This window comes from Callospermophilus lateralis, chromosome 1, assembly GCF_048772815.1.
Source record: "Callospermophilus lateralis isolate mCalLat2 chromosome 1, mCalLat2.hap1, whole genome shotgun sequence".
In the NCBI taxonomy this organism is placed as follows: domain Eukaryota; kingdom Metazoa; phylum Chordata; class Mammalia; order Rodentia; family Sciuridae; genus Callospermophilus; species Callospermophilus lateralis.
This window is the reverse complement of record NC_135305.1, coordinates 4,228,997-4,256,785: the sequence shown is the minus strand read 5'-3', so window position 1 is coordinate 4,256,785 and position 27,789 is coordinate 4,228,997. Positions and strand designations below refer to the sequence as shown.

Sequence of the window (27,789 nt, the reverse complement as noted above, 5' to 3'; positions counted from 1 at the left end):
AGACAAATGAGAGGGATATGGAGGAGCACCCAGGTGGCCCAGGAGGGGGTGGGTCATACCAGCAGTGGTGGGTGCTGAGTGAGGAATGTGTGGACCAGGGCTGCCTCTCTCCTCTGCAGAGCAAAGCAGACCTTTGGTAATCCTGAAGGTGCTGCTTCAGGGACACCCTGCTTGGTCCCAGCAGGCAGCACAGTGCAGAGTCAGGGTTATTTTTAAATGGATGAGCGGTCGGAGCCATCCCTGTAGAGCACTTCCGTCAAGCCTGAGAAGTTAGGTCCCACCATACCGTGAAGGGCAATGGAAAGACGCTGTGCTCCCTGAGCTGAGAGTCCCAGAGTTCCATGCTCTCCATGTCTGAGCTCTTTCCAGAAGCTTAGGGCCTTCTGCAGCCTCCTGCCCAAGGAGGACATTTGAACAAAACTAGAATTGCATTGAACTTGGTGATTTCTTTTTTTTTTTTTTTTTGCTCAAAGTTCAGTGACATCAGCTGGACATTGAAGAGTGTGAATCACTTCCTTCGAGTCTCCTCAGAGCTGCGGAAATTGGTTTAAGAAATTACATCTTTCCATTTTAATCAGGAATAGAATCTTAATGGCTGGGTGTGGCTTGCCCGTGGGATGCTCTGCACCTCGGAGATGTCAGCCAGCATTTCTGATGACCATTTTCATCACATGGACACATCCAAGCAGGCTGCCTTCCAGGAAACCAGTAGCTGTGAGGGGGTTGGATGCCAGAGCAGCACCCATCTGAGTGTCCACAGAAGAGCCCCTCACAGCGTGAGCAGACACCTGAAGGACTGCGGTGAGCTCGGTAGCTTGCTTGAAGTCTCATGTATCCTCTTAGAATACTCATGATTTCTGTATTCTATCCCAGAGTCTAATCTGGATTTGATAATTTTATGTTATTTGAGCAAATTGTCTACTCAAGAAAGATGCTTAGGGATTTGAATATCTCAGTGGAGAAGCTCGGCATTCATGGAGGTCACAGTCAGCCATTTGCATCTCATTTTGAGTTGAACTCAGGCTGTGGATGAAATCGGCATCCTGAGAGAGAGAAAGGAAGGAATCCTGAAAGGCAGGCATAAATAGGGCCTGTACTACTTCATCTTCTACCCTGAGATGGCTGAGACATCCTTCAAAGTCCTTTGAAAGCATTAATTTATCCAACTTTCCCTGTGAAGATTGAAAAGGCTGTGTGTAAAGGATGTGATTTGGGTATTGTTGGGTTATAAAGAGACGTAATGGCCGTGATTCTGGGTGCAGTGCAGAGGATTGAGCTAATGGGCCCTAACAGGGACTCAAAGCACAATCCAGGGAACAAATGGGACCCACCTCATCCTACCGTAGCTGAGAGTCAATTTTGTTGTTGCTGTGGTTGAGGAGAAAGGCTGTTCAAATTGCAGGCTTATATGACTAATGGATTTATTTAGCCAACAGGCAATTTCTGTTTACCTGTCAAGCAAAATATAAATATAAGTAATTGTTAAGGGAATTACTTTTTTTGAGTTCCAAATTACTATGATTTGAAATGCAATTAGTGGTATAGACAAACCTATTTTCCCCTTTACAAGAAGGAAATTGTTCAGAAATGAGTGGAGTGGAGCTGATAGAGTTGCAGTCCTCGGTGAATTGAATTACCCAGAAGACACAAATGGGTGGCTTCGTTTCAATTTTATTGCTCCTAATATAATCTGTTTCCATCCATGAGAACCTACTGCTTCTCATATCTGATGCGCCCATGTACACAGGAGTTGGTTTAGCATTGACGTCTGTATTGGGTCATGAGGAAGTCAACATACAGCACATTTGGTCTACCAAGGTCAGGTCTGATATTCCATATTGAACATCTATCATGTGCACGTTAATGTACAGCTATAAATAGTAAATATGCACTGTGGTCTAGAGAACATGTTGAAATTCAAGGAAAACTATCAAGACATCCAAAGTAGTATTGACCTATTGTTAAATTTACAGGAATATTCCATGGAAATTTGGAGACTATCTTAAGGGATGGTGAAAAATTTTTAAAAATGGATTTTGTAATGAGCATTTTAACGTACTTTAAAGAGTAGACTTGGGAAAATTAGGTTCATAAAAGCCAGCTTTCAACTTAAATATGTTTATTAACTTCATTGATTTTTAATTAAGGACAGTTTTTTTTTTTTATTGCATGAAGCAATGATTCCAAAGCAGAAGCACTGAGGATTTTTTAATGAAATCAATTTTTGAAACCAAGCCTTTTCCCCCTTGCAGCTCTGCAAAGCTTTTCTGCCAAATTGCATACATTCTGGGAAGATGGAAAGGCTCTTTGCTAAGGCACAATATCAGAGTATCTCTGAGATAAGTGCCACGATTGTGATATCTTAGCTCTCACCATTTCTGTTTCTGCATTGACAGATCCCTTTTGGCCACTGATGCTTCCTGAGGAGCCTTGAGCAGAACTGGGTGGTGGAGCAGAGACAGCTGCACCCCTCTCTATTGTGGCCTTGAGTGAGCAGCTTCCACAGCCCCATGTCAGTGAGGCAAAGGCAGGGGGACTTCTTTTTGCATTTTTAGAAACCCCTCCCCCTGAGAAGGAGCCTTGTTAGGTACTCTACTATGCAAGCTGTTTCCTGAGATGAGTAGGCATCAGAGATCTTCCAGGCGCCAGGAAATGGTATAGAAAGTTGTTCTAGTGCATTATTCTAGTACAGTGATGTGCCTCAGGATCACCTCAAAGTCTTGTTAAATACAGACCACCTGACCCCAGATGTGGTTCAGTGGGTATGGGATGGAGCCCTGAAATATGCATTCCTAAGTCCCCAGCTGAAGCTTAGGCTGCTGGTCCAGAAACGGCCCTGTGAAAGCCACAGCCTTGGTGGACTGAAAATGCTACTCAGTGCTCCTACAATAGAAGGCCGGGCATGTACTGAATGCAATTGTGATCCAGAGGTTTCTAGCAGGTTTTTTTTTTTTTTGTAATAAAATTGGCAGTGCTGCAAATGTTCTAAACTGAGTAAGAAATTGAAGACTGCATCTATTCGCAAAAGGAAAGCATTATCAGTCAGATCGTTTATAACACCATCCTGGCTCACTGTGAGGAGTGCTGACTTTAAGCTGTGTGAATATGAGTTCATTTTAGTTCATCATTTCACCCTTGGAACATAGCACAGTAACTGGAACATTTTTTGGCATTCAGGTATTTTCTGAATATGCAAGTGAAGTGCTTATGGTAAACTCTGGCGATGCCTATACCATCTTTCATACATGGATTCGCTTTTGTTCTAGTGAGTAATGATACCCACACAGAGTAAGACATCAGCCCCCAAAACAAAGGCCTGTACAATAAACATTTATTCCAAGACTTGTGTCCACTGTGGCTAGCTGGTCTGTACTGGGCTCAGCTAGTTGGCTGTGCTCTGTGTTTCCCAGCTGCAAGAGATGGGTAGGTCCATGTCTGCTTCGGACATGTTGATTTGTAGGCTGGGCCACAGTGACAGCAGCCAGCTGGACTTGTTCTCTTTGAATGAATCAGAGATAGCCAGGCTCCACACATATCTGCAAGGCCTCTGCTGGATCATGTCCATGCATGTGTCATTGGCCAAAGTCAACCACAAGGTCAAGTTCAAAGTCTGTGTGTCAGGTCAGGACTTGTCTGAAGTGGGTGTGGGGTGAGTAAAGATTTGTTGGAAAATTGTCCCGTTTGTCATGGTTTTGAACATGGGAATAATAGCTTGCCTCAGAGATGGATCACAGAACGTAGATGCGTGCAGCTTGGGGGCAGAGTCAGATGCTGCATCCTGTTCCTGGCAGAGGCCGCTGCCCAGACCCACCTCTTACACACCTGAAGAGGTGGCTTCTGTGTGCCCCAGTCAGCACAATCACCCCCGCTTGCTTGTTTGGCTTCCCTGAAGGCGGATTGTTGGCCAATCACTGTTCACCCACACTATTCCAGCAGTACCTTAACTCAAAGGAGTCGCTGTCCTTCTGACAATTCTCACAAGGGGTGAGGGGGCGGGAAGGTCCTTTTCAAGAGGCCTTTTCAAATGTGGCCAAGTGAATGACCGGAAGCCGTCTATGCTTCTCCCACCCTGGCAGGCCTCAGAGGTGGCCTCAGATCCTGATGCTATGCCATCTCAGCGTCACTATGAGAGTGTAAAGGAAGCCGGCCTCCTCCACCCTCCTCACACCACACAGCCAGGGAGTCTCTGGGAGGAGACACAAGAACCACCCGGATGGGGGAGGCCGGGCCTCATCTCACTTCATTTTGCTGTTTCTGGCAGGCCTCTCTTAGCAGGGTGGATGACCTCAGGCTCACACTCAGTCCTCCCTCACTGGACCCTTGTCCCCAGGCACACTCTGTGCACACCATATCCCCTCCCTTTCTTGTGACTGGTTTTTAATGAAGCTGGCTTCTCTGCAGGAAAGTGGGGATGAGCTGCCACAGCTGTTTCCTACTGTCCAGAGGACACCTGGCACCCGACCAGGCCCCACTAGTCCACTGCTCCTTCCAAATGAAAGATTGAGAATCCCATGGGTGACATGATGCAGGTGCACCCTGAGGGCTGTCTGGGCCCTTGCCGTGCCTCCGCCTCCTCGTACTTCCTCCGCCTGCCGCTGACCACGCTCAACCAGGAGTGCTGCCAAGGGTGCCAGAGAGAAGAAACACATTCTCCTTCTGGGCACAGCCACTGCCTCTGTTGAATAAAAAATTAGAGCAACAAAGTGTAGAGCCTCATTAATATGACTTTTAACATCAAAGGAAACATATTTAACTTAATCCACGGAAAGTGCATGGTCTGTAAAGGGCAAGGAGCTCTTGGGGCATCTCAGAGCAGATGTCAGGTCCCTTTGAATGTAATCATGTCAGGCCTGCAAATGAAGACATTCAGAGAATGACAGGGTCACGTGCAGCCGGTCCCAGGAACTCGCAGATATGCGGGCTCTGCTGCACCCTGAGGCCTGCAGCTCTTGAGAGTCCCAGAAGGCACTGCGGGAGCCCTCTTTGTGTATACAGAAAATGGGAAAACACAGAGCTTGCTCCTCCTCCATTATTCGGATCATTTCTGAGGCATCTTGGGTTGTAAAAAGTAGGATTTTATAGTTATTTTGACACAAGCAAAGAATTTTTAGAGAAAAGAAAATGTCTAGCCTCCTGACACTGATCCCGAGAAAACAGGAAGGAAAAGCAAGAAGGGGAAGGGGAAAGTGAAGCAAGAGGTGGAGGGGCGGGACGCAGGGCCCCAGGGCAAGAAGAGCACCCTCAGGGGAGTCGACAGGGCCACGGGCTGAGGCAGTGGGTGGTCTGACCCACTTGGAATGAGCCTGGACACCTGGTTGACTTCCCACCTGTGTCAGTGCACAAGCAGGGAGCACTGCACTAGTAAATGCAGAAAAACACACTACTGGGAGATGAAAGTTCACTGATTTTGAAGAAAGACTTTTTATTGAGTTAAAAGAAATGTTTTTCCTTAAAACTTATATTTAAGTAGAAAATTAAAAAGCTCCAAATTAAGTCAGTTCATACTTTGTCTTTTTTAAAAAAGCCAATAATAATAATAATAATAATAATAATAATAATATAATTGTGTGCACATGCGTGTGTGCTGGACTCTTCCTGTTTGAACATTTGCAAAGAGGTCACATAACCCAGTCTCAAATTGACAGTCACAAGATAAAGAACAAAACAAACAACAAACAAAAAACATTTGTTGAGAGTTACAGATTTTCAACATTGAGAATCTGCTTTGTGTATTTTCTCAAGCCACCCCAATACTTACTTTCTCCCCATTCATACAAGGTCAAGGTGATAATATCTACAAGATTTTGGAGCTGGTGTTTTAGGGAAGACCCTTCTTTGTAGTATGCCGCATTGGCCATTTATTTCTTCAAATATTAGTGTTAGGAAGACTAAAAATCTACATAGTCTGCTCTCTTTCCTCACCACCAAGAGAAAAAGAGAGTGAACTACAGCCGACAGCTCTCCCAGCCACAAGAAAACTCTTACCTAATACAAATCATGCTTGGGTTGCTGAAATCAGCCTTTGGTTCCCTGCATTGCTTAGCTAGCATGCAGGCCCAATGGCTCCCTGTGCTGTCATTTTTAAAATGACTACCTACCACGATTTGCAACATCTGCCTAATTTCAATGACTTATCATATTTGTTTTGTAAATTGGTTCCAGGGAAAGTAAACACAGTCACATCTTTACCTAAGAAATTGGGAACTGAATCAAAAAATGGGTCAGTGGGCCTTGTGTTTTAAGCAGTATTGAGGAATTAAAGTCTTGACATGAAGTAGTCCACAAGACAATTTCAAACATACTTTCTTAATACTAGCCCAATAAGCAGGAGTGAAAATCTGCTTCAGTACAGTAAATGATCAGGGACAAGTTGAGAGGTGGGAAATAGCGACTGTTTCCTTCTGAGCCTGCACCCACACTGACAAGCGGCAAGAGTTAAGTGACTTGTGTCTCCTAAACATGAATGGCACGCCTTGCCTTTCTCTGCCTCCTTCCCTCATTCTAAAGCATGAGACACAGTCTCTAAAGGTGCTCTGGGATCTGTTTCAGTGTTTGAGACAAATTTGGTTGTGCTGCTGCATAAATCCGATGCACATTCTCACACGCAATCTAGAACATTCCCTAGAATGCCCCGGGAGCTTTGAGTTCACTGTGCAAGGTGAAAGAAAGCATCTGAATTCTCAAGTCAGCTCAGGGCCCTGGTCCAGAGTGTACCAAGGACCACCCTCGCCCTCCTGCGGCTCTGCTCTCCCTGGTGCTTTGTCTCTGCACACCTGCCCCAGACTGCCTCTTGCCCTTCCTGCCCACCTCTCCTGGCCTCCGTTTCTCCTCTTTAATTTTCAGATTCACACCTCTACACAAATTTTGGTCTCAGCTCTTTCCCCAATTGTTTATGAGTTTTATGGTCTTTTTATTTTATAATTTTAAATAAAAATCACACCTTCAGAATAACTGAATCAAGATTTTTAACTTTGGCCAGACTGTAATTTGCATACCTACAAGCTCAGCTGAGAAAATAATTTTTAAAAGTGAGGCACATGTGCCTTCTTTATCAATTTATTCAATTTGTTATTGAACAAAAGATTCAAACTATATTCTGCATATACCTATAAAGTGTGTGTACTATGTTTACTATATTTGTATAAAACATATTACTATGATGTGTATATGTATATAAATATATACTTTTCATAGTTGGTGTAAAAACATACATGCATATTTTTTTTCTATCCTGAGCAAGACCCCGACAGCACCTATATATAGTGAAATGTCAAGATCTGAAGGCTGCAGTCAACAGCATGAGCTTTTCTCTTTGAAGTCTGCTAGGAAGGAGCTTCCTCCTATCAAAAGCACAGCTGGTGTGAGAGGGGAATGAGAGCCTGGGTTTCCACTTATTAAATGGGATGACTTTTAAAGTTTAGTTTTGTGGCTCTTGTAATTGTTGCAAGTTTCTTCAAAGTGAAGCAGGTGAGGAAGCTCTCCCTACCCCAGACCCTTCTGGGTGGTGTTTCCCATGCAGTGAGCCACATAGTGATTGAAATATTGGTTTTAATAATTACTAAAAGGCAGAGTGTTTTTATGTACTTTAGTGATTGCACTTTTTTTTTTTTTTTTTTTTTTAATCCATAGTTCACAGAAACCATAGGAACGCAGGATGAGTGTGTTCTAATTTTGACCAAAACTAAGAGCCACCCACTGGACTGGCTTGGAGAAAGGCAGCAGGGCAGAGGCATGGAAGGGTGCTGGTCCCAGCATATGCTCACTGGCCAGCAGCCCATGTCTCCCTCCAAGCTGAGGGTACAGGGAGGCCATTGCAGTGCCAGACAGGCCTGGCCCTGGGCTTTCTGGCTGGGGCAGAAATGCAGGAGGTGGCTAGTGGGCTGGGGGCCTGTGGGCCTGCCGCCTGTCTATGGAAACTGGAGCACCGTTTAGCTCGGGGAGAGGCGAGGATGCCCCCGGACTCAGTGTGTGGAAGGGCCCAGCGGAGTCGCTGGGCCGGGGCTAATACTCCCTACCACTCTCACAAGTTTCAGGTCCTGGCCCAGCTGGAGCCCATGGCAGCCAGGAAGGACCGCAGGAAGAGGTTATGGGGACCAGATGAGAAGCAAGAGCGATAGGACCCTTAGGCAATACCATGGCGAGGACTCTATAGAGAGAAGGCAGGGGGCCAGGTTACAGGAGAGGAAGGTGGCCGGACTGCAGGAGAGGAAGCACAGCGCCGGCAGGAGCTCGCGGGCAGCACACTACGCCATCTCTCCACACAGGGGCGCTGAAGCACGTTTTAATGCAGCAAAACCGGTTAATGCGAATCCCTGAGTGATGCACATCATTTGGGGTCAATGCGCCCGCTTCTCTCAGTTCCTTACCGTGGGAGGTGGGGTTTCGAGGGGTGGTGGAACAAGCTTTGGAAAAGTTGCTGGATCCCAAATGCTTCAGCCTCTCCCTAGATTTATGGAAAATGAAAAATGGAGTTCGTGATACACACAAATAGGCTGGCACACTGGGGAGGAGCGTGCGATGGGACTGCTCCCGGGGCTCCCACTAGGCCTCCACTAGCTCTCCTCCAAAACCTTCGCCTTCTTTCCGAGAGTGAGTGAGGGATATGAAGTTGTTTTCCAAGACTTCGGTTTTGGAAAGAAGGTGGGCTCCTTAGAAGCCCGCATCACCCGACCGCCTTCGGCGCAGGCCTGCCCGCGCCCCCGCGCCCCCGCCCCCCAGTCGACCCAGGCCCTCAGGGTCTGTGCTGTAGTTTCGAGTTGGGCAAGAACTGGAAGAGACTAGAGGGGACCTGCTCCGAGGCGGCCGGGCGCTGCGGTCGGGAGCCCACGGAGCGGTGGCCGCGAAGCCGAGCCACGAGCGTGGACGGGGCGCCCCCGGGGGTTGTCCTCTGCCCCCGCCGCCTCGGGAGTCTCCGAGCATGCCACCTGCCCTGGAGCGCCCGAGCTGCCCCGCACGGGCAGCGCTCGCCCCCAGACCCCTGCTCCGCGCCCTGCGCGCCCCGCCCCGCCCCGCCCTTCATGCGACCCGCGCTGCCGGCCCCCAGCCCCCGGCCACCCCGGCGCCAATCGCCGCCGGGCGGGCGCGGGCTGGGCTGGGCGGGCCGAGGAGGAGCCGCTGGGCCCGGTGGCGGGGCGCGGAGGCGCCCTGGGTGTGCGCCGGTCTCTAGGTGGTGCCAAATAATGGGGCCTAGGCTTCCCCTCCCTGCGTGTGTGGTTCTTTCCTCCCTCCGATCTGTGATTAGGCCGAACGTGGCCGTGGCAAGGAGTTGAAAAAATAAAAAGCAGCAGAAAAGAAAGCGAGCACACAGCCCGACCCTGCTTCGCGGAGCGCCGGGGGAGGGGGCGGAGGAGGCTGAGCCAGGCAGAGTCGCCAGCGGCGACTTGAGAGTGGCGCGCGGAGGGGCGGCCGCCTGCTCGCCCTCTTGGGCCGATTCTTCCCCGCCGCCGCCTTTCTCTTCCTTTCTTTTCCTTTTCCTTTTTTTCTTTTTTGCCTGGAGGGGGTGGGGAGCGGGAGCCGAGAGAGTGAAAGCAAAATATTAAAAAGCACCCAAGACAGCCAGCGAGAGCGCGCGCGGTGACCGATGGCTTCGCTGTACCAGAGGTTCACCGGCAAGATCAACACCTCGCGCTCCTTCCCGGCGCCCCCGGAGGCCAGCCGCCTCCTGGGCGGCCAGGGGGCCGAGGAGGACGGCGGCGCCGGGACGAAGCCCCTCGGCCCGCAGGCGCAGGCGGCGGCGCCCCGGGAGCGCGGCGGCGGCGGCGCGGGTGGCCGGCCCCGGTTCCAGTACCAGGCGCGGAGCGACTGTGACGAGGAGGACGTAAGAGCATCGCGGTGGGTGGGGGGCGGCGGCGGGCTGTGGCCGAGCGCACCTGCGAGGCGCAGAGGCCTGGAGGCTCCGCGGGTCTTAGGGCGCCCTCCTCGCCTCCCCTCCCCCGCTCCTGAGCGCCCAGACACTCTGCTTAGCGCCGGATCTCTGTCACCGTGGTCCGGAGCGGGGCTCTGTCTGCGGTGGCGGCAGCCAGGAGTTGGTGGCTGCGGCCAGCAGGGTTTTGGAGCTGCTCCTGCTGGGATCTGGAATAGGCTTGGGGTTCAGTAGATGCACGGATCTGTTTGTAACCGCAGGCTGCTGTAGATCCCAAGGAGGAAATTAGATCTGTCTGTGCCTACAAGTTGATAGTGTTTATCATTTATTTATTTATTTTCCTGCTTTAAGGCTCAGGGAACATCAATTTGGGGCTCTTTCTTCCCCTTCCACCTGTCACGGGAATCTACCCAGGGTGCCTCTCCTCCCTTCCCCTCTCTGTCCCTCCAGGCAAGTGCCATCACATCCCCTTCTTCTTTCCCCCAGCCTCTCCCCTTCCTCCCCAGCTGGTGGTGGTAGTGGTGGTGATCTTTTCGAAAAAATGTTGAAGTACTGCCTTGGAGGCCACCCCTGTCCCAGGTCCAGCACAATTTTTGCTGATGGGTGCCAGGCCCTGTCCATCTCCTGGCTCCTATCCTTGGGCCAACAGCTCTACCTTAGACTGTGTTCCTTCTCTGCAAACTTCTCCCAGACCCTTTCCTACTCTTCTCCAAGCTGGAAGCCTGGGTTTCAAAGGTTGAATTTGCATATCACCTTAGTAACACTGACTCCTGCAGAGAACCCGGTTCCAGGGGTGGATGGGTGGAACCACCTCCTATTGATCCCTTCCAGATGTTCAGAGCACTGAAGACCCAGAAGAGAGGAAACTGTCCTTTTTCTTTGAGATAAAATCCCAGACTAGCTCCCGGGCAGGCAGGTCTGCCTTGGGTGGTACAGCCCATAATGACAGGCAGGGTGTGTTTGGTTGTAGAAACCACTGAGTGGGCCTTTTGAGCAAAGTTGAGCAGCACCTGGGGTTCTGCAAAAGCTACTCGGGTGGTCTTGCCCACCACTCCCTGCACCCAGTGGCCATTGAATGTGTCCTGACAGGTCACACTGCTTCAGCTTCAGCATGTTGTATTTCTTTAGCTGTATGTATGTGTGTGTGTGTGGGGGGGGTGCTTCCATAGGGACAATTCTCAGTTGCCAGTGAGATTGTGCTGTTTTATGATACAGGACAGATGTGACCAAAGTTTGTGGGGGTGTGACTTATACATAGGTGGGCACACAAATGCATGACGCCTGACCCTGCATCATCCTTGAGGGAGACTTTCTTATTCTCTCTTGGGTCATTTCCAGATTCTCCTGGTTAGATGGAGAAATACCAGCGGTCCCTTCACTGCGGTGGGTCAGATCTTGAGAAAAATGGACAATCTCAATCTCTTGGGAGGGTGAAGAATTCCTACAAAATAGCATATATATATAGTTTGAACGAGTCTGACAACACATTTCTTGGGTTATATTGCTGGGGGGTCTTGGGAAGGCTGTTAAGCTGCAATGCAAACAGTAAAGATTTGTTTTTTGCCTCAAAGGTGACTTAACAACTAACTCTCACGTTGTGGATATGTAGAGTGAGAACAGTGGCATTTCTCCTCAATAGGCGCTAGGTGTCACTAGGGGAAAGGAAAGGCAAAAGCTGAATACTGTGCTGCCTGCCTCCACCCATCCTTTTAAGAAATCTTAGCTTGAAGCATATATTTTTTTTAAGCGGGTACAGAACTGGTTCTCAGATAAAGCAAAAGTGTTAAACTGAGGAACAAGTCAGAATTTCACAGGTGCAAGTGATTTCCATTGATAGAGCTCTGAACAGCATTTCTTAATAGCACCTCTTAACAGCGCCCCTTAAGATTTATTAAGTCCTGATCTCAATGTTTGTTTTCTGGAAAATACAGAGAGTTGTGTTGTGTGTATGTGTGTGTGTATTCGCATGCACATGTATGTTGGTATTGGGTGGGGTGTGCATAGTTAGTATATTATGGTATGTATTTCAGATTTTCTGTATATGTTTGGACATAATCAGTATGCTTTGGCAAAGATGCATCACATGTATTTTCTACAAAATAACAGAGGTGTAGGTTGAACAGGCCTAGAGCTCTAATGTACAGCAGAAAGATTGTAGGTAATAAAATTGTACCATATGTGGGACTCACACTAATGAGAGATTTCAGCTGCTGTGTTGCAAAAGCGTGGCTGTGTGAGATGGTAAATCTGTTCATTTGCTTCACATAGTAACCTACACACACACACACACACACACACACACACGTGTTCCATAACACCATGTTGAGTACCTCATATATATAAAAATAACTAATTGATATATATACCATGACATTAATTAGTTATTTTTAATTGTATAGGCAAACCCTTGATACTGGGCTAAAGGTAACATCAGTTTCTTAAAAACTTTAATGAACTTTTCTCAGAAAAATAATCCAAATTGGTATATTTATGTATAAAAACCCTACCGAAAGATGATTGAATATAGCAAACCACTTTTCTTGCAGAAAAAAAAAAAAATGCATTTGCCTTAGACTCACTAGTTAAGGAAAAGACATTTGATCTGAAAACTTTTAAATGCCAGCTCTTCTCAAGATTGAAGGATCTCAGGTGATCAAACTGAAAGCCAAAGATGTGCAATCAATTAGGAGCACACTGAGCCTCACCGTGTGTGTCTTGGCTTGGCTGAGAAACTGCAGGGCATTGGCGCAGGCTTTTGTTCTCTGTTGACCCCCAGGGAGCTCAGGGCTCCAGTGGGAGCTGTCCGTGGTGCTGAAGCGTCCTCTGGGCACTTTCGTCTGAGCAGTGCCCACCCAGAGCTGATGTCCTCGAGGCCCCTCTGAGGCTTGTTAGCCAGGGAGAGCTATTCCAGCTCACAGAAACCACCTCGCGGTGGTCAGTGAGGTGATGGGAAGTGGAATGCCTTTGGGCGTTCTTCATCTTGTCCTTCAATCCAAAAAGGGAGAAATAAAATGTAGTTCCTGACCTCTGCGCATGTGTATGCACAAGCATGCCTGTGTGTGATCGAGAATAAGGAATTTAACCTAAAAGAGAGTTTAAGCTAGTCTTCTAGGACTCACACAGAAAAGACCTAGCAGTCTACCCAGATCAAATGCAAGTTTGAACGGCCTGCGATTAACTATTAACATACTGCCTGAATGAAGGCACTTCACTTAGAACAGGGCCCTGTCAGCCGGGCGGTTCCATGGTTCCATGGAAGACCCTCTATGGGTGGGTCAGTTCTAAGTGGCAGGCTCTGACTGTGAAATAGAAACAAAGCCCAAGTGTCTTTTCTATCAGTTTCCTTATAAATCAGATTCAGTTAAATATCAAGCCAATTGCTTGGGCAACTCCTCTGAAGGATCAATAACCACTTTGATTTAAAATTCATTGTGTAGGTTTGAAAATAAGTTGACTCCTAAAGAAAACGTTGCTGGAAGTGACTTTCAATGGGATTTAGTGACTTCCAATTGGAATTAACTGACTCATTTTAAAATACTGAGTTTGTCATCCTCTTGAGCATTTCTTTTCAATTTCTTAAAGGGCTTTGCAGGCCTTATGTACTGCCTGGGCAGTAGTTTTGTTAGGGTCATGTATTGTGTCCCTGTAGTCTTTCTTCTTGATGACATATGACTTTCCAACAATATGAATGTGATGACAACAGGATTTTAAAACAGCAAATTGGCCAAAATAGGGATTGGATGACCAATTACTGCCCACGATGTCTGTCGGTGTGAGAGGCCATCTTGACATCTGTATGTCTTGGGCAGCAGCCCGTCTGCTTTCTCTCTGCCTTGGTCTTTCGCTGGTGTGATGTCAACATCCTGTTACTGTGTCCTTGGGATTTATCAGTTTGGCAAATGATTTCATACATAGCCTGCCTGCACAGATGATGTCGATATATGCTGTCACTTTCTTCACCAGTTTTATAAAAATGTAGTTTCTCATTATTTTCCTAACATGTGGGGAAAGGACTAAGCCTTCCGTCTCTGTTCTCCATCCCCGGCTCCCATCATCAATCAGCTCCAGTAGGGGCCTGGGATGTCACAGGGTCCTTGGACCTTTAAACAAGGGGGCTGCAGGTTGCAGTGTCACTGCTTCCCCATTCCAACAGGAGCGTGGAGCTGTGAAGTGCCAGGGACGTGCTCAGGGAGGACGGTCTGCTGCCATGACGCATGCCTTCCTCTCTCCTCCAGCTCTTTCTTCTCTGCCTGCAGGCAGAACAAAGATGACCTTCCCTGGTCCCTCCCACCATCCGGCCACGCTTCTTCCTTTTATTTTGCAGCTTCTCAGGCAAGTGGGGGACCACTGCTCCACTTCTTCCCCATCAGCAATCCTTTCCTCCTCTGGCTCAGATGCGGCCCTGCGTTCTATGCTGCCTTCATTACAGACCTGCCCATGACATGGTACCAGTGTCCCCTGACTTGAGATAACGGCACGTCTGACTCTTCCCCCACCTTGATGCGATGGCCGCTCTGCTCTTGGTGGCCACCACTCTGCTCCTCACACTTTTTATCTCATGCCTTTCATGATGCTGCCTGGATTCAGGCCCTGCCTCTCTCAGCTCAGCCTTTGAGCTCTTTAGGAAATCATTCCCTTCTCTCCCCTTTAAGGTCTTTATCTCCAGGATTCTGTTCTCCCCTTTTCATGTTTTCTTTGTGAGATAAATTGTCCATCTTTGTCCTTCTTTGTCCAAGGCAGCCCCACACATTGCAGCTTCTGCATTAGAAGGTGGTTAAAATGGCTTGCTTACTCTGATATACTTTTACCAATTGTTGTGAAGATAATTTGCTCTTTTATTTTACATAAGTGGAGTATTCTAGCAATGCAGGGCCCTTGGGGGCCTCCACCTTGATCCATTTTGTAAATTGTACCATTATGCCAAGTGTCCTTCCAGGTCATTTCTGTGGTCCTGGCGGGACACACTCCTAGACATCACCTGTCCCTGACATCACCTGTCTGAGCTTTCAGCTCAGCCCTTATTTCTGCTGCTGGTTTGGTTGTTCTTTGCAGTTGCCAGCATGGCCCACAGTGTGAGTGTGAACAAATCCCAGTCTCTGTGTCTTGGTTTCTTTCTCACAACATGATTTCATTAGATAAGTGCTAAAGCCCCTTGTGGCCCTAGAACACTACATTGAATGCTGGATGTGATAGTTTAGTAGATTTTGTACTCCAGAGCATACTCAGCACACAGGAAGTGTTTATTACCTACAGTAGCACCACAGTAAATGCTTAGGTAAAGTGAGTAATCACTTTTTCATAGAATTCTGCAACAACAAAGAGTTTGTGAAGCTATACTGTAACAATGTTAAACAAAACGCTGCTTACCATTTCGGCACAGAGAAAGTAATCCTAATTAGGAAGTTGTCTCTGTTAGAAGAAGGTAATGTTGAGGTACACAAAGAGGCAGTTTTACTTGAATGGTGGTTAAAGCCAAAAATAGCACCTGACTTCTGCACTCCAGACCTGTTTAGAGTGTTATTTCATGCGTCTCATTTTACTTTCACCGTTACCTTGACTGCAGTAGAAAACTATGACCAAGAGCTTCTCTTTTGGCTTGGAACATTAATAAGGGTGAGCTTAATTGGCTTTCTGTTGGTGGTTCAGTGGTCAGCTGTGGACTATAGTAATCAAATTTCACTGTGTTAACATGATTTTGCTCTCTAAAGCCAGCCCCAAAAGGTGTGTCTGTCATATCTTCCCAGGATATTCAAGCTTTGCTGGCAGCCAGGGATCTGGAGAGAGAATGAAACCCGCCTTTGTACGACACGCTTCCTGCTGCCAGTGCACACGTTTCCAAAATTTACTCATATGTTACCTGTAGACCTCAGGAGGTATGGATTATCAAAGGCACATCATATTATAGTTTTGACAATGGAATCAGCTCATTTTCCCACCTTAATATTCTGTCATCACTGGGTAGGCAGTGGTGTTTCTAGATGTTGACTTCGGACACTTTTTCCTTCATCAAATAGAACTTTTTATTTCTTACCCAAAGCTTTTTATCCTTTAGAGTCAGAATGATTAATGAGTTTAATTTTTCAAGCAACTGGCAGGAGTTGCTGAGTAAGATGTACATGCTGATTGGATATGACCCTGTTCCTTTTAATTACTCAGATGATAACAATGCATTAATCAAGTGGGTGAGGAAAGCTTCTCCGCAATGTGCAGTATTGATCCTTTCATGGAGCATTGCCTATAAAAACAATAATCACCATAATCCTTTTAAAATTAGATTCTGTAATAAATTTAGTGTTAAGGGCATTGAGGACCTGTGGGCCACGTTCTAATTTGCTTCCATTTCAAGCACATAGATTTGACTTTATATACAGATAAAAGTATATTCAGTGTTTCTCATGAACAACTTTGGAAACTCTCTCATTCAAATGATCTAGCTTTCTGAACTTATCCTAAGTAGACAATTTTAAAACTTTGGCCTCAACCTAAATTTACATATGAGAGGCCTGCAGATAATTACATGGACGCAGGGCATTGGCGTTCTCTGGAGCTTCTGTTCCTAGTCTCATGTTCTTCTTAGTGTACTCTGCTGTGCCATAATCAAGTTGGGAGCTTAATTATACCACTGAGTTAAAAGTGTACATTATAGAGAGCTGGGGATGTAGCTCAGTTGGTAGAGTGCTTGCCTTGCATGCAGAAGACCCTGGGTTCAATCCCCAGCACCACCAAAAAAAGAAAAGAAAAAGTGTACATTATAGAACGTAATGGTCTGATATTTTGTTCCAAATTGGTATATTTGCCGAAGGGAGAGAAAACCACACTTGTGCCATAGCCACATAAAAGGTTCTGACTTATTTTCTTTACTAGTTGGACCTTTTTCCAGTGGATATCACTTTGTTTTCCAGCTGCTTCCATATCCTTTTTAAGCACAGGAATATTCAGTTCTTCTCCTGCTGGTGATGCACACGTCACAAATATTACAGGAAAATTAGAAGCCCAGAGGCCTGAGTGGCCCAGTGGTGGAGGTCCATTGGTGGCAGGCGACTGGATGTCCACTGCCCAGAGGTGAGTCTAGTGACAGGATAGAGCATGCAGAGCCCTGGGGGGTGGGGAGAGGCAGGTGCAGAGGACCTGGGAGGAATGTGCCAGAGAGGGAGAGCCTGTCTCTGCAACAGAATGGCTGGCAGGTCCTGAAATAGTCTTTATCTTTAAGAAGAACATCAGCAGACTCACGTTCAGTCAGTCCTGCGTGTGTATAAACAACTCACAGACACTTAAAATGCATGAAAATCATCCTGGCACAAGCCCAGGGGAAAGGGGAGGAAGCACACACACACACACACACACACACACACACACGCACATGCACGCACTTATTGTAATTCCAAAAAAACCTAACAGTTTTCCAGATCATCAGCATCATTGTAAAAATCAATTTTTAATTTTCCATAGTGGTCAGATTTTACTTTGGCATCAGATTTTACCTTAGATAATTTGGGATCAAAAATTCTAACATAATACTTATGTTAAAAACAACAACAGTGGGATGAAGGATCAAGCATCCACCCCAACTCTGATCTGAGGAACTGATTGATTCTTCCCATCTTCTTTTAGTTTTTACTGCAGGAGGATTTGGTTTAAAGGAAGAACTAGTCAAATTAATGCAGCAGCTTCTGTATAGCAGTGGCCTCTTGGTTATATAACCCATAATATCCGTATGTAATCTCCTCCCCCCCCCCAAGTTCTGGGGATTGAGCCTGGGGCCTTGCACATGTTAGACCAGCAGTCTACTGTTGAGCTACCTCCCAGCCCTCCATCTGATTTTAGTTACGTCTGTTATGGACATAATATGTGCATACAGTGTACTTAAAGGTGCCATTAACTGGAAGGAGAGTGGGAGTGGAACTGGGGGCCCTGGGAGAACTAGGAATCTAGGACCTCATCCAGGGACAGGTTAGAGGAGGGAGCAGAAATTAAAGGTGAAGAAATGCCAGAGAAAAATCAGTGGACTCCAACTCTTGAGTCATTTCCTCCAAAACACTCAGTTTTCTAAATTGTATTCAAACTCTTCTTATGCAATGGACAATCTTATCTAATGTTTTTTAGCGATTAAAATCAAGAAACTGCTATAAAAGTCTTGAGAGGTAACATTCTCTGTCTTTGAAAGTGTTTGGTATTCAGGGGCTCGTACCCCGTCTGGAGTAGCCCCACCCCAGAATCCTGGCTCTGATGACTAGAGAGTAGCTAGAGACTCCTTCCTATTCTGGGCTTCTCGCTGGCTCCATGTGTAGGTCCCCACTTCCCTGGCCTCTGAGACGGGCCGTCTGCCCACCCGCAGATGAGGCTGTCTGGTCTCAAGTCTTCCCTTCCCATTTTCTTCAGGCTGCCTTGGGGGTCTGCAGTGACCCCCGCCACCCCTATGGGTCTTCTCAGGAATGTTTGAGGGGGAATTGATGCCATCTTCTAGGATCCTGGAGCTGAGCTATGGGATGCCTAGCTGCTTCCATAGTGAGCTTTGGGTCTTTCTCATAGTCCCCCTGTCCTGTCCAATGTGCAAAGACGTGCCCTTCCTGGCCAGGTCTGAGTAATGTGCTGTGGGGAACCAGAGTCCAGAGCAAATCCAGCTATGAGTGCACTCCATGTGAGCTCACGCTCGTGCACTGCAGCCCTAGCACCTTCTAGGAGGAACCTGGGCCCACTAGGACCCACATGTCACCAGTGCTGTCCTTCAGGTGTTTCCAGGGTGTGCACACCCAGAAGGACTGTGCTCCTCTGTCCACTTGGAGTCGACTGATGAGACAGGAGCAGATGGAGGCCGTCAGAGACGATGAATGACCTGCTGTGCTCTCTCCATCTGCCCTGGTGACCAGCGGTATTCCGGTGGCGTTGCACAGTGAGCAGGGTATTCGCTGGATCCGTGAACCAGAGACTGTTGCTGCAGCGTAACCTAGCTGTGCTGGCTGCTGCGTAGGACAGATGACAGGGTGCGCCTGTGGTCCTCGTTGTTGAGCCTCGATTACGTCATCTGAGGGCAGAGTTTACACTCTGTCTAGAGGACGTGCAGCCCTCTCCTGCAGCTCACAGAAAGCTTTCCAGTTCTCGAAGAAACCAAGGGGGAACTGCCCCAGGGAGGACTCAGACTCTGCAGCGCGTGGTCTTACCAGCTCCTCTGTTTGGGCAGTTTGTGTTGTGGGGTGTCAGGGCAAGAACTGTTTCTTGAAGGCCAGTGCGTGGGGTGTGACTGGGTAGGCAGGTGGGTTGTGAGAAGCCAGGAAGAGCAAACATTTCTGCCTTCAGAACGTCCACGAGTGTCATCTGTGCAAATGAGGCCTCTGGCCTTGGACTGCGGGCCTGGGGTGGGAGAAGCAGAGGATCTCACAGAAGCTCTCACAGTGGACGGTTCCCCGTCTGTGTCCCTGGTGGGCTGCGCCCTTCCGGTTTACGTGGATTCAGGACGGGGCTGTCTGTGGTGGAGAAGCTGAAGGCTGCAGGTCGTCAGCCAATAGTAGGAAGGGTGGCAGAAGATTCAGCTTTAGCAGGACCCTCCCTGTTCCCACTGTCCCCCTTACTAGCATTTCAAAGCCATTTCATACATGGAAAGGGCATCATGGATTTGTCCTTCTCCTTTCCAGATTTTTAAATCTCAAACAGGAGGAAATCTGCCCCTAACGTTTCCTATGACTGGTTATCTGTTGGAAGGAGAGGGGTTGCTGGAGAGGGGAGGCACTGTTTCTATAGAAACAGGAGCTGCTGCGTGACAGCAGGCCTCTGGGTTCCGTGGCGGGCTGGCCTCACTGAATACCAAATCATCGGTATGCTTCCTCATCACTGTCTCGGGCTCCAGAGATGGGATCAGCAAGCCTTTTGCTTCTCAGCTCCATGACGGCACCTGTGCAGAGACCCCTGCTCCGGGCCTCCCTCCCAATGGCCCCTCCAGGCCTGCTGTGATTTCACCACAACCACCAGAACGGCACAGCCTTCCTCCAAGGGCTGTTGTGTGACTGGTGCTGATCTCGGCGTCCCTGAAATGGGGAAGGGCCTTGCGTGCCAGTCAGCCTCTCTCTGCACGCCCCACCACGTTCCCGACGATCATTTCCCTGCTTGAACAGGGGAAGGGTTTTCATCACGGTTCAGGAAGTGCATCCTCCTGCGCCAATCCAGTCCAAAGTGCATCTCCTTGGCTTCTGAACTTGCACAACACACGTGCTTTCTGGGATGCCCCCACCATGCTCTGTCCACCTCTGACCTTTCTCAGACTGGGACCATGGGAGGCCACTCCACTTCACTCAGAGGGAAGGAAGCCAGAGTTCCTCTCATGGCCTGAAGGCCTGGTTGGCCTTGCTCCTGCTGAACCCCTCACCCCACACCCACTCACACAGCACCCACCTGCCCAGCCCCCTCCTGCCCCTGCTCAAGTCTTCACTCCAAGGTCACTTTCTCAGTGACGTCTTGCCACCACCCTATTTAAACCGAAGTTCATGCCACCTCTCACTCTCATTGCTCCCCCACCCTGCTCTTCCCTCACCACAGGGTTCATCACTTGCCAATATGTGATTGTGACGCCTACTTTTGTCTTGGTTGTCCTGGGTCAGAACGTTTGGTGAACTGAAGCTAATAAGGGTCTTGGCTGCTTGACTGTCTGATGAGAGCAAGTGCCTTGTACAGTGCCTGGTGGGTGGGATGTCTCAGTAAGTGCTGGATGAATCAATGACTGGCACCATATGAAAGCGTCTCTGGTCATGCCTGTATCCATAATCCCAATTCCTTAAATTCACTTTTCTTTTCTTTTTTTTTTTTTTGGTGGTGCTGGGGATGAACCCAGGATATCCTGTGTGCCAGGCCAAATCTCTACCACTGTGCCACACCCCCAGCAAACATTTGCATAAATTGTATGAGCTCTGAAGTGAGAACTTGGAGCCTTGTAAGTGGCTGCTTCCAAGTGTCCACAGGTGGATTCTCATCTTTTCGGGATTTCTCTTTGTTTCACTCTGCACAGGCTTTTGCTGACTGTCCCACCTAGGAATACAGTTGAGTAAACACAGTAGTTGTTAGGAAAACAGCAGAATTTTATTTTTTTTAGAATTTGTTTAATGAGTATTATTTAATATCTGGAATATCTGGAATATTTTATATTTCTTTGCTGAATTAAAAATGTCTGAATTAAATTAAAATTATGTATGACTGCCATGTGTGTCTTGTTGATTTGTGTGTATGTATGTGTATGTTTGAGAGAGAGAGAGAGAGAGAGAGAGAGAGAGAGAGAGAGATGAAGCAGTAGAAAAGAACTACTTAGGGAGAATGTGAATCATTGCAAAGGAGAGGCACCTGGGATCCAGCAGTGCAAACGGAGCTTTTGATTAGAACTTTACATCACCCAATTCTCAAGTGAACTGGAAGAAAAGGATCGGTCTCTTTTTCTGTGATACTGTGATCATTTCCTTAGTTAGCAGGTAGGAAGTCAAATCAGAGCATTTTGGAACATGTACCATTAGAGGAGAGCTAAAGTTCCCAGACCAAGGTGCTTGATTTCTGCCGGGTGGAGAAAGAACAATAAAGACGTTCCTGGGTTCTGTGATCTATTTGGAGCTGCCCACGTCTCTCTGGCTGTCTCCAGCCTCCATTTCTGTGATAGTGGGATCAAAACAGTCTGGTATCAGTGCGGAGCTGGAGCAGGGAGCTACGTCTTGACTTTGGCTCTGGTCTCTGCAGTGACCTGGGCAGCTGCCTCCTCGGGCGCTGTGGAGGCTGCAGCAGCGCTCTGTTGTTCAAGTCTCTGTAAACCAAATGTGCAGAGTAAAATGCACAGTTTTCATTTCCTGTTGTCACATGGGGTAGGAGTGCAGCCTGGGTGGTTGCTTTTCCAACCACACCAAACTGCACTGAACTGATGAGCAACCCTGAGAGACCAGCCAGACCCTGCCACTGTGAACTTGGGTCTCAGGCAGCATGTGGGTGGGTGAGCAGAGGCCTGCAGGTGGCTCCATCCTCCATCTGAAGACACAGACTTAAGCCCAGTGGTCCTGGAGTTATCAAATAGTGCCAAAGTGTGCACAATTAGATAAAGATAAGGTGACAGATAACAGCAGGATGCATAGCTGTCCATGCTGTCCTCTGACCACTGGCTGTAAGTAGCCAAAGGGCCTCAGAACAGCACTGTGTGTCAGTAATCAGAGTTCAAAGCTCAACAACCAGTTTCAGTCCAGGCAAGAGAAGGGTCATGGTGCATCTGAAAAGCCACTCATAACACTGGTCACATGTTAGGGCCAGCTCTGCACCTGAGAGGACCTAGGAGCCCGTGGGCACCTCCAGACATCAGCAGAACTGCCCGGCAGGGGCTCCATGGAGTCGGACCTCCGCAGTTCCTCCTTTGTGTCTCCGGGGGAACCCAGGCTTAGCAGCAACTAAGGTAATTGTGGTGTCAGAACATCAGGATCCCCCCAGCCTCTGCCTTCAGCCCTCACTCTGGGTCAAGGCACAAGCAGTTCTGGGAACGACAGGTGACCTGAAGGGAGGTTTGGATGGGACTAGGGAGGCCAAGGAGGAAGGAGGAGGATGCGGAGTATTGGGGGCAGGAGCCTAAAGGGGAACCACGGAGGAGATGGCTGGGCGAGGTTCTGAAGCAGAAATGGGTACAGGTGGCCTTGGTGGCCTGGGGGAGTCAGTGAATCCTGCATCGTTGGAATTCAACCTGGGCTGCAGGGAAGGTCCAGCGTGCCCGCGTTGGACAGACCCGCTCAGTGCCGTGTGAGCCATGAAGGCTGCTGAGCCAGATCCCAGGCTCTGACTTGGCGTCCTGATTTCCACTTCTCAGAGTCGTGGGGTCCTTGCAGGAGCTGCCTAGGAGAGGAAGGGAGACGGAGCTGATGGAACATTGGCCTCCTTAAAGCAATTGTGCTTTTTAAATATTTTACTTGTATATACAATTTCAATGAAAAAAAAGGATTTTGGTATTAAATGAGCTCTGCTGGAGTAAGAACCAAATTATTCAATAAACTCATAGATATCCAACAGGGTTGTGTAATGAGATGTTCTTATTACAGTTCATAAAAGCCCTGCACATAGAATTCAATCAAGCCAGTGCCCAATGCCATTATTTTTGTAAGCAAGGCTGGGGCTGCATAAGCCGTTACCTGGTGGCTGACCCAAGCCCATGGAGAGGTCCACTTTGGAAAACAGGGCAGCCCAGTGTTGGACTGCTGGCCCCAGGTTCAGACTGCCTGAGCTTGAATACTGATCCTTCAGTGGTAGATTCAGCAAATCCACCACCTGCTGCTTATTTTACTGTAAAATATCACTTAACTCTTTCGGGGGATTTAGCTTCCTCATTTGTAAAATAGGGGAAATGATCGTGGCATTGTTCCTGGTGGTTTATCAGAAGGTTTTATTGACACGCAGGAAACACTCAGTACGCGGGGACCGCAGGTTGACCTGGTATTGTCATCAGACCCTTCCAAGCTGACCCAGTTTGCTAGGAACAGCAGAAGACAGATGTGGCTGCAGGGCAGAGGCAGCTTGGGTCTGGAAGCAGGAGGAGAAGGGAGGGCCACAGCTCCTGCGGCCACATGTGCAATTGGGCCATAGCGGTACGTCTTTAGAATCAGCTACAATTCCAGCGTACAGGCTGCTTGAGTGGTTTGGTGATGCAGAAGCTGGTATGAGGCAGTCCAGGTCTCCCTGGGCGTGGTTCCATGCCCATGCCTTCTCTGCTGACCACAGTGTCTTTTCTCCCACGTAAGTCACGCCTTGGAGTGCTAGCCCCAGGACTGTGTATTTGGAGGAAATTAGAACACCAGGTGGAGTTCTCTGGGTTATAGTAGAGCCTTATACAACACCCACCAGAGCTCTCTAGCACTTTCTCTGCCTCAGGAGGCTGTTACTAGAAGTCAGCAGTCTGAGCTCCAGAGAAGTACCTTACCAGAGCTGACCACATGGCTCCTTGACCTTGACTTCCAGCCTCCAGGACTCTGAGTTTCCAAGCCACCTGGGCAGGGCACTCTGTTCCAGCAGCCCAAGCTGACCAAGACACAGGGACTTGAAACAAACCTGAGCCCAGCTGCCCCCAGGAGGAGGGAGAAGTGAGGAAGCCCAGCCTGACCCGAGATCTCCAGGACCCGCAGGGCAGCTGAAGAGAGGACACAAGCCACTTGCCAAGTCATTCACCAAGACCTTCCTGAGCTGGATGCCTTGTCATTGAGCTAGAGAAGGCTGTTGAGAAACTGTCACTTCTCTTGGAGTCCAATGCGTCATTCTCATGATTGAGAATTTGAGAATAGCCTGTAACTGCTCAATAAATAGCGTTTCCCTAGCAGTGGCCAGAAGAGCCCAGCTAAAACACACTGGGTATGTCACAGAGGAGCTTGCAGCTGGGCAACGGGGGGGGGGGGCTCCGCTTGAGAACCTGTTCCGGGCCCACCCCAGGCACAGCATTGCAGAACAGAGGGCAGGAAGGTGGAATCAGTGTTCTATTTAGGAAAACAAAGTGTAAGATTTGACTGCAGATAAGAATTTGACTGCAGGAGTTTAAAAAAAAAAAAAAAAAAAAAAAACTCACTCTAACTGTAAATAATGATCCGGAACCTACTTCTCATTTTGCTTCTGTCGTGAGTGTGCTGTGTCACTAACAGACCAAGCACGCCTGTGTCTCTCCACAATGTCAGAGTTTATTGAATAAATCAATTCACAGGCTACCCGACTTTCAGAGCAGTGGGTCACCTGGTGGTCATAAGCCGGCAAACACAGTTTCTTCTTTCTCGTTCCTTCATTTCTAATATCTAGACAGTGGAGCCACATACTTCACTCAGTGATCTGTAAATAGGTCACAGAAAGACTAACAAAGGGTCAAAGTGTCCATAGGGTTTTGGGGTGCTAAGCCAGGAGCACAGGAAGAGATGTGAGTGCAAAGAGTCACAGTAGGTGGTCAGACAAGGATTTTTAAGGAACGAGTTCTGCAGAGTGTTAAAACCAAGGACCCGGTCAGCTTGGAACAGGCAGTGGGTGATCTCTCAGGCAGGAGAATTCACTTGACTGAAGCCCAAGAAGAACAGGAAATTGAAGACTCATTGCTATGGCGATTTTTCTGGATAAGACCTGGGTTGAGTGACCAGGATGGCATGGTCAAGGTGCCACCCCATCCAACTTTGAGGGGCTCCTCCTTTTATGGGCCTCAAATGAGGAGTCCTTGTCTGGTAAGATTAAGAAGTTCCCGGGTCTGGCGTTCCTGATGTGAATTGGGATGTCCGTGTGTCCAGGTGCCCCTTGGTTTAGTTTGATAAGTTGGCACATATAGGTTATTTATCAACCTGTGCCTTATGGTGGTGCTGGGCAGATGGTGGTGGTTTACTTAAAGACAAGGTGTGCCGTCGTCCCACTTGGCACGTGTACTTAAGATGGAGTAGTTCATAGCAAACTGTGCTTTGCAGAATGGGGCTCAGGGTCAGGCACAGCCTGAGAACTGCTCTTCTGACTACACATTAGGGGACAGAGCAGGGCATGGCCTGCTCACCACAGCTTCTCTTAAAATGGCACTTTCAGCTACGCCTGCCATTCAGTGGCCTGCCTGTCATCGATGACGTCAGCAGCTTTTCTTTTGGTTCAGCATATTCCAGAGGTCTCCTCCCTGGGGCTTCAGGGCCAGGCAGAGACCTGGGTTTCTCTAGGTGCCCATCGGGAGGCTAACTGGGTGAAGTGCCAGGAGCTCTGCAAGGCTGGGGATGCCTCCCCAGTGCAGGAGCCAGGGAGTGTGGACTCGGGCGAGGATGCTCCAGGGCTCAGAGCCGCAGCTCTGTGCTGACCTGCCTTGTCAGAGAGATCCAGGTGTCCCGTCACACTCCCACGGAGACACCACACGTCCCACGGACACACCACATTCACACGCACCACCCATCGTACACACGTAGCATGCACATTCACGCCATGTGTAACACATGGACAGACACACGGAAGGCCAGGATTCCAGAGCCCTGGCAGGCTCACAGGTGCAGTGAGGAGCTCAGAGCCGTGTGACGTGAGGCGGGTCACGGACTCTGCAGGCGTCAGCCGAGGGTCTCTGGGGGGTGAGGAAGGCTGTCCTCTTCCTGTCCTCCTCCAGAAAGACTGGTCTGGCCCGGCCATGATCCCAGAGGGCATGGAACCTCATGGTGGCCCAAGGTGCTACCCAGGGAGTGCAGACAGAGCACAGTCGAGTGCCAGGTGGCCTTGGGCCAGCACCCCCGACAGTGTACTGGTGGACGCAGCACTGTTAGGGCAAAAAGAAGACGAGGCCAGCTAAGCCTTCACCAAAGTGAAACAAACAGAACGAGATGGTATGTGAGGAGGGTTTGGAGGGTTTTCTGAGAATTCAGAAATCACCAGGGTCAGAAGCATCTAGTGGATCAGTCAAGCCTTGGAAAGGTGGCCCAAAGTCCAGCCCCCGGGAGCCCAAGGTGTGCACCTGGGACTCCCAGTCCACCTCCCAAGTGCGGCCCCCAGAGCCCAGGTGTGGCTGAGGTGACATGGGGAGAAACGCAGGGGCCCTGTGAAGACTCTGTGGACCCTGCTGGCTGACTCTGGGTATCCCCCAGCCACTCAATACTTAAGGCAGTCAAAAGACCTCGGGGAAGGCACGTCCAGGGAGATGGTGAGGAGTAAGCTCCTCAACTGGCCAGCTCAGCCACAAGGCACCATGTGGATTTCAGCTGTGCCAGGCCAGAGTGACCAGGGAGAAGCTGACCACCATGGGAGAAGCTGACCACCATGGGAGAAGCTGACTGTGGTGGGAGAAGCTGACTGTGGCGGGAGGAGTTGCGGGTAGCTCTGAGCGTCTCGTGCTCAGGTCTGGGCATGCCCACCCTCCCTGTGATGCTGAGCTGCCAGCTCCACGTCCAAAAGTCAGAGCACATCTGATTTTTCTGAATAACGAGCAGCCACTGGCCCTCTTCCTAGTCTCTATGTCTCGGGGACTGGCCTGTTCTCACAGCCTGGAGTTCAAATGCATCTGTTGACTAGGAGAATAGAAATCCCACTTGCAAACACAGTTATGCAGAACCTGATTTGATGTAGCTCTTGAACATCAGTGACACGTGTATGTCCTTAACTGTCAGCTCTTTAGTTCCTTGGAAACAGGACCCATGCTTGTTAACAGAGAGCTTGGAGAAGGCTCCAGGGGCATTTGCCACGCTGTCCTTTGACAACCTCTGTGCAGAGTGGCTTCTGTGGTCAAAAAGTTGGGGAACATTGAATCTTAAAGGTTGTCTTATTGCCCCTGAGTGAGAGTTCACGATGCAGATCAGAATATTAAGCAGAGCTATTCCTGGCAAGGTTTCTCACTTCTGTCACTTCGGGATGAGGACAGTATTTTGGGGCAAATACTCTGTCTTCCTGCTTCGTCGGGGAGAGGACGCCTTCACGTCCGACCCCCACACCCACTCTGGTTGGATTGCGCCCTCCCTGGTTCACAGTCCCCCTCTGACTCCACTCCTCTCCAGAGCAAACCCCGCAGCAGGCCAGCCTGGTACAGCTCTCAGGCCTGGAGTCTGGAAGTTCAGCACACGCTCCCCTGAACCTGGGACAGCCTTTCCTTGTCTCGCCCAGCGGCTGGCAGCCCCAGCCCCTCCTTGGCTGTGTGTGCACCTCTTCAGCCTCAGTCGCCCTCTCCTCATGGCCACGTCTCCCTGTGTCGCTCACCTTCCTACGAGGACACTTGTCATATGGGAGGAAAAGCCCCCAGTACCAGACTGGCCTCATCTAGGCTCCTTACAGCTGCAAGGCCCTGTTGCCAAATGAGGTCACCTTCTCAGGGACTGGGGGTTACAACAGCATAGCTTTTGGGGGGAGAGGGGTCACAGTCAAGTGGGACATTGACATCCTGACATTCTTTCTCAAGGCACGTAACTCTGGTTACCAAGGGTATTCTGGAGGTTGATTGCCAGTAAGCTGGGCTCATCTGCTCCGTG

General features: G+C 48.9%; 1 protein-coding gene and 1 non-coding gene across 2 annotated transcripts in view; both read left to right on the top strand.

The window, feature by feature from the left end:
* The first annotated feature begins 9,580 nt into the window (after positions 1–9,580).
* Dpp6 (dipeptidyl peptidase like 6) overlaps positions 9,581–27,789 on the top strand; it is a 618,489-nt gene continuing 600,280 nt past the window's right edge. The window contains exon 1 of the mRNA XM_076831376.2: positions 9,581–9,817. Within this exon, the coding sequence (XP_076687491.2) occupies positions 9,581–9,817 (237 nt within the window). The remainder of the gene's footprint in view (positions 9,818–27,789) is intronic.
* Trnaa-ugc (transfer RNA alanine (anticodon UGC)) lies at positions 16,515–16,587 on the top strand. Its single transcript has one exon. It is a non-coding gene; the product is annotated as a tRNA-Ala (tRNA).